The sequence below is a fragment of the Pseudochaenichthys georgianus genome, chromosome 20, assembly GCF_902827115.2.
Source record: "Pseudochaenichthys georgianus chromosome 20, fPseGeo1.2, whole genome shotgun sequence".
Lineage (NCBI taxonomy): Eukaryota > Metazoa > Chordata > Actinopteri > Perciformes > Channichthyidae > Pseudochaenichthys > Pseudochaenichthys georgianus.
In genome coordinates this window covers 23,970,941-23,977,813 of record NC_047522.1, presented here as the reverse complement: position 1 = coordinate 23,977,813, position 6,873 = coordinate 23,970,941, and the positions used below count along the sequence as shown (strand labels likewise).

Genomic DNA, 6,873 nt, shown 5'->3' with positions numbered 1-6,873 from the left:
ATCCTGCACTAAATGGCTGTTTATGACGATTTGAAAGCCGTTTCACCCCAAACTCATCGTCCAAAACGCTGCTTGTATATATGGAGTGGAAGCTTCAATAAATATCAAACGTATTCCTTAAAGCGTTGCTGAGTTTTGTGGAAAGAAAGGAACTAATTACCGTTTTCCTCCCGCCCTCATGGAGGAGGACATATTAGGCTAGTTACGCTCTTACTCAACATGAAAGCTACTTACTGAAGACTTCCTGCGCCTGGAGCAGATGTTATCCGAGTCCATTCAGGGTCTGCACTCCCTGCTGATCAGCATCTTCCAGCATGGTCAGCATGGCAGAGCCGCTCTGTTACAGTTCATACTTGCTCCTATTAATTAGCTCCATCGGTGCGGCATGGATCAATCCGAGGCTGGAGGTCAAGCATCGGACACCAAGGTCAACCAGAGGAGATGTCCCAGAAACATGAACCGCATGTAACGCAAGGTTTTTGGGAAGTTGTCCACTTTTTGCATTGAGTTTTATTGAGAAATGATGCAGAATATATTTTATATTTTGTAAAGAATAACCACTTTTCTCCTCGGGAATCTAGTGAGACATTAAGGAGACTTAATCTTGAGAATTAGTCTGTTAAAAGTTGGAGGATTCGTAGAGAACAAGAAATCGAAATTTAGAAATGTATCAAGAAATTGTGGAGACGACTGGGTTTAAAACCAGAGGCTAAGTCTGTTCAAAGGTGGGTAAGGCCTCAGCTTTTCCACCCGAGGTCAGACATGGGACACCAAGGTCAACCCGAGGACGTGTCCCCAAAGCACCGACATGTTGCCTCACGCAGAACAAGGTTTTTGTAAAGAATATCGCTTGGTGTTTTATTGAGAGATTAAGGAGAATATTCTGTGAAAACTTGAGAATCAGTCGGTTAAAAGCTGGAGGATTTGTCTACTTTTCCTCCTCGGGTTTTATTGAGAAATGCTGGAGACTACTGGGTTGAAAACCAGAGACCAAGTCTGTTAAAAGGTGGAGATACTGGGTGGATAAGGCCTGAGGTCAGACATGGGACACCAAGGTCAACCCGAGGACGTGTCCCCAAAGCACCGACATGTTGAAGGTGAAGGAGACTTTTTCCCGGGTGTTTTAGTGAGAATATTCTGTGAAAACTTGAGAATGCGTTGGTTAAAAGCTGGAGGATTTGTCTGCTTGTCCTCCTCGTGTTTCATTGGGACATGACGGAGACCGTTGAGTTGAAAACAGGAGAATGCGTCGGTTAAAAGCTGGAGATTCTGGGATCAACGGAGTCATTGTTTTCCCTGCAGCCTGTTTGTGGCTGACCCTCAGCTGAACTCTGCTAAAGCAAACGTCTGAAGATAACGACAGATTGCTCAGTCGTCCTGTTGCAAACGGCTCATAATCGCCCGGCTGCAGGGCGACGCACAGAGGAACACGATGCAGACTGCTTTCTGTAACGATGCACGAACCTGTTTGAGGTTTCCACTGGCCTTAAACGCTCACACGCTCAGACGGGGCCTACACATAGTGAAAGGTCGCTGAATAACTAGCGCTGTGTGTAGAGAAGGAGGCTGGTGGGATGTTTTGGAACTACATTCACCTACGGTTCCTTTTTTGATTTAAATAAATGCCTTTTTGATATTTAAAAACGTAAATCAAAAGTCCACATTAAGGTGCATTTAGATAAACCGTGGTGCATGTACTGTAGTTAAGTACAATTTAGAGATATTCGTACTTAAGTAATTCCATGTTATGCCACTTTATACTTTTACTCCACAGCACGAGTTACTTTTGCAGGTTTTTGTTGATCAAGTTAAATCAACTATAATGTACTGGATGGAAATACCTGACCTTTACAGGCTGCAGAACAAAAGGATCGTCACCTGAATGCATCACTGATTTCAAACCAGAGATGTAACATATTGGATATTCAGTACTTTCAGAATTCAAATATATTTGGCTGCTAAGACTGTTGTACTTTTACTGAATGATATACGGTGGTGACGCTTGTAGCTTTTACTAAAAAGCACTGCAAAAATGAAATAGTGAAAATATAGAGCTTAAAACCAGGGGACATTCAAAAGTGACGCTAGTTTGTGAATGTCTTCTAAAAGCTGGGCACTTTTCGTGAAGATGTTTTGGCACATTTGTGTTTTTATATTTGCATCGTTTGGACCGGATGGAAGTGTGTTATAGTGCGTTTGCACCTGTAGGCCACCGTACATATCAGATCCGAGTACTTCTTCCTCCACTGGATACAAAACCTTTAGGTTATAAGATAGTGTTGTAGACTCAAGACCGAAGACTGGTCTCATATAAATAAAAAATAAAACAACTTAAATGTGTTTGTATCCAGGCTTAACACAATATATATTCCTGCACTTTAACTTGATCTGCATATTGAAGTATGAGTGCTTGTTGTCTTCTCCTGAATGTTGTACGGTACGTCTCTTGTTTGTTTTTTTGTATTGTTGATGGCACCTTAAAACAAAGGAGGAGCTCCACTCATCTCATTCTACCTGTTTAATGACAATAAAGGATTCTATTCTATTCTAAATGAAGTTTTAGAGTGGTTCCTGTGCCGCAGAGTTTCCCCCTGGCCGACTCACAGCTTTATTAACGCCAGCAGCCATTGCTATAGTGGTGTGAAATGTTTCCTCTCAGTCCGCTGTTTGCTCTCTCTGACCGTTTGCACAGATCCGACAGCCCATTAACAGAGATTCCCATGACCCGACCTGTCAGAGCGAGGCGGAAAACACGAGCCTCTGTGTGCCTCCGCGCTGCAGCACACCGTAAATCAAAGGGACTACTTTCTCTTAAAAAATCTTGCGCTAAAAGTTTTATATAAAAACATTTTATTTCACATTGTTTCTGCACCATGAGAGACGCTAAACAATAATTTAGCATGCACTGGGATTTATAAATACAGTGTAGAAAAATAAACATAACATTGTTTTTCAGCTACGGAACACCACAAGGAACAAATAAAGACAAATGACTTTTTACTGTATGAGCTGTGAGGTGTTACTGAACCACAGCAGTTTGCATTGAAGCCATGCAACAGTTTACAGCGGAGATGCTCCTGAGATAAACCCGAAATCTGCTGCTTTATGACACAATGATCTTATATTCTTGACCTATTTTTTTCATGACAAACAAATGCTCCAAGGAAGTGATCAGAGGTTGGATTGCATGCATTTTTTTTTATAGCGAAAGCCCCCCCCCTCCCCACAGTCATTACAAATCTCCACGTTTTCCCCAAGCTTCAAGGCTGCGGACTGATATCACTGGTGTGATTCGCCTCGTCCTCTGAGGAGCAGTCTGACGAGTTGTACAGGAAGGTGTCCCCCTCGTCGTCGTCACTGTCTCTAAAGTCTCTGATTCTTCCGTTTTTTGAGTCCGTCTTGCTCTTATAGTCCGATTTATCCGTTCCCTCAGATTTGTCCTGGCCTCCTTTTCCTCCTTTCTGCTTCTCGGCCTCCTGAGCCGCCTGTTCCTTGGCCTTCTTGCTCCGCTTCCACTTCATACGTCTGTTCTGGAACCAGATTTTAACCTGAGGAAAATAAATATAATTTAGTTTCAGTCGTTTAAACAAACGAGGCTACCTGTGCGTAAATACGCGTAAATGCCAACATGAGAGTTTTCAAATAAGAACCAAATAAGACACATTACTTTTACTGTGTGGTATAAGATGGATAAGATGAGATGGGCCTTTACTGATCCCCGTGTTAGCAGCAACATAATGTATAAGGTAGAGCTGTAAGGTGTTATTGCTGATACAATCACAGCAGGAAATATTGAAACCCTTTTTTTTTGTGGTTTGTAGGAAAAGTGCGTAAAGTAAGATTACGTAAAGGTCGACAGTCCAGCTGACATTAACCTCCGCGGTGTTAAAAGAATCCTACACTGAAAACATGTATTTACAAAGGTATGTTATATGTTAATATGTAATTTAAAAATACATTAAATCAAAGGAAAATAGGCTGCAACAGAAAGACGTAAAGGGACATGTTCCAAAGTATTTTTAAATGTTACGGAACATTTCTTTGTTGAGAACCAGGAAGGCTGTATTTCCATAAAGACAAAGAAACATAATTATAGCTTCTAAATTACTTCCAGAAAATGTAGCTGAAGTGCATTTTTTTAAAACAGTTTCTAAAAAGGGAAGGCGGTCAGGTGAGATGTTTTAAAATGAGTCAGAGTTGCAGTAAATTACCTGAGTTTCTGTCAGCATGAGGGAGGTCGCCACTTCAAAGCGCTTCGGTCGTGACAGGTACTTATTCAGCTTGAATTGATGCTCCAGCTCCAGCAGCTGCTGACTGGTGAAAGCAGTTCTGGGTCTTCTGCACTTACCAAGCAAGTTATTCTGCGCCTGGGCTGCAAGAAGGAAAGAATAACATCAATACAATACCTTAAAAGTACGTGTTTGTTCATGCATGTGTGCCGGAAATGCATCTGGAAGGAGATGTGCAAAACGAAAAGCCTGCTAATGATGGATAACAGAAATAATCAGATGTTTTGAAAGATAGAATAACATCAATATAATGCTAAAAAGTTCTTCTTCATTCATGTGTGCCGTAAAATGCATCTAAATGAGGAGATGTATGTGCAAAACGAATATCCTGCTGTTGCAAGAAAGACAGAATAACATCAATATAACCTTTATTTTGCATTCCTGCATTTAAAAAAAGGAGATGTATGTGCAAAACGAATGACTGAAAGCGAAGACGTTTTGCCTGGGGATAAATGGACACCTCTCTGTTGTTGTTGTTGTTGTTGTTGTTGTGTGATAATCTGATCCTCTGTGTCCCCGTAAAGCTTCTGAATGTCGGAGCTATTTGCTTCTCTATTTGGAGCAAATCTGTGAGAAGGAGCAGAAACAAGCAGGCAGTCTCTGAGCGGGATCGCAGGCCGCTGTGGGTTTCACACCCTGATGGCACTTTCCCACTGTCCATTATCTGTCCATTTTAGTTCCTCTCTGAAAACCCATCACTCTGACAGCCTCTGCATTCAGAACAGCATCCTTTGTGTGTGGGAAATAATCACCAAAGCACTCAATAGCAGGTAACAGAAGCGGTCTTAACTGAGTTATTCCTTAGAGGTATTTATTAGAAGGGTATGGCACATGTTTGACATTTTTTGGGTGTTATCAGATATTTTTAGATCAGCTTTGGTTGCCTAAATTAACGAAAGATGTATTTATATTATTATTTGATTTAGTTGAGGATAAAAAAAAGGACCAGAGCATCCTCTAATAAAACAATCCATCTATCCATTTGAGTTCCTCCATGACCATCATCATTTATGTTCGGGAAGTAATGCACCATAAATAAAGAAAATCGTATTTTTAAAGCAACAACAGAAATATCTGCCTTTTAAATAAAAACGATGACAGCTGTCTTAGTATCTTAGCAACAATGATGACACTTAAATCAGTGTTTTTGGGTGCAATCACATCGTTTTAGGGGCTAAGAATAAGGCCAGCTGGACATTTTGTGCAGAAATAAGAAATATTTGCCTTTTCCTAAACGATAACTTCAGCTTTCTTAATACCTCGTTACATTGTGACACATAGAGAAGACTAATACCTATGTTTGGATCAGCCTGGGTCACCCAAACATAACCAGATGTATTTATATTACTATTTGATTTAGGGGTGAAAAAAGTCTTAATATCTCATTATCTTTCGAGCTAAATTGTGACACATAAATCAGACTTTTTGGATGCATTCACACCGTTTTTTACACATAGACCATTACCTGTTTGTGGGTCGTCATACATAACCAAAGATGTACTTATATTATTTGATTTAGTGGTGGTGAAAAAACACCAGAACAGAATATCTAGAGCTATATTCGCTAAATGATGGCACATAAATCGGACTTGTTGGGGTGCAATCACACCGTTTAAGAGTCTACAAAGGCCTGTACTCATACTCACAGTTAAAGTCGGACATTTTGGGCAGCATCATCCCGGCCGTGGACACGCGCAGCCAGTGGTCCAGCTGGAAGGTGCTCGCGGTCAGTTTGATGGGATCGCTGTGGTGATGATGGGATGGATACGAGTAGGACAGGGCGGGGTGTTGGCCTGCTAGAGCCGCAGCAGAGTAGCTGTACATGGGGTGTCCGTACAGAGCCTGGGTGGGGATTCCTCCGGTGCTTTGATGGTGTAATCCGAGCATACTGTGCGGACTGTTCAGGAAACCAGGTTTGGGGATCAATCCGCAGCTTGAAATCCTCGGTGGAGACGGCGTTTCTGTGCGTAAAGAGTCTGCGCGTAAAGACTCGGCACGTAAAGAGTCCATGGAACCAGACGTGGGGATGGAGAGGGAGGAAGAGGAAGACTGGGAAGTTACCAGAGCCAGAGGAGAAGTCTGCACTTTGGGAGAATCGACTGCCAAAAGCGCGTCGATGCGGAAATTTTTAGATTTCTCCATCTGTGCGTCCTGCTGGAAACTGAGGAGGAGGAGGAGGAGGAGAAGAAGAACACTGGTGTTTTCCCACCTCTCCAAAGTTATGATGTGGTCCGGAGTGTGAGAGAGCAGCTCCACGTGACACTTAGTGCCTGCAGGAGGGAGGTGATTGGTGCAGCCGTCTGCAGGGGGATGTCCCATCAGCCACCGCGCCGGAAATAATATCGCTATTATTACAGGAACATGAATTTATTATCACGGGACTTATGGAGTAGAAGAATCAGATCGGAGACCATACAGACAGAATAAAAACAATATTTAGCAAAGTAGCAAGCACACATTCATCAAGAATTAAAATCTAATAATAATGTCTCAATCCAAGTATAAAAAACATTATAAACAATGAATCGAAACCAGTAGAAAGTAGTGAAAAGCTGCAGGAAGACGGTAAACATATATTCTGAAG

At 41.9% G+C, this 6,873-nt stretch overlaps 1 protein-coding gene across 1 annotated transcript; it reads right to left on the bottom strand.

Annotated features, from left to right (window-relative positions):
- Positions 1-2,913: 2,913 nt before the first annotated feature.
- On the bottom strand, positions 2,914-6,455 carry mnx1 (motor neuron and pancreas homeobox 1). Its single transcript, XM_034109080.1, has 3 exons — positions 5,936-6,455; positions 4,212-4,372; positions 2,914-3,548 (listed from the first exon to the last, which is right to left on the bottom strand). Exons 1-3 carry the CDS (start codon positions 6,429-6,431, stop codon positions 3,261-3,263), a joined length of 945 nt encoding a protein of 314 aa, XP_033964971.1. The 5' UTR covers positions 6,432-6,455; the 3' UTR covers positions 2,914-3,260.
- Positions 6,456-6,873: the final 418 nt, after the last annotated feature.

Coding starts and splice junctions, on each gene's coding strand:
- mnx1 (XM_034109080.1), bottom strand. CDS start 6,431: ATGGAGAAATCTAAAAATTTCCGCATCGACGCGCTTTTGGCAGTCGAT. Junction 4,373..5,935: donor CAAAATGTCCGACTTTAACT/GTGAGTATGAGT, acceptor TCCTTCTTGCAG/CCCAGGCGCAGAATAACTTG. Junction 3,549..4,211: donor TCATGCTGACAGAAACTCAG/GTAATTTACTGC, acceptor TATTTTCCTCAG/GTTAAAATCTGGTTCCAGAA.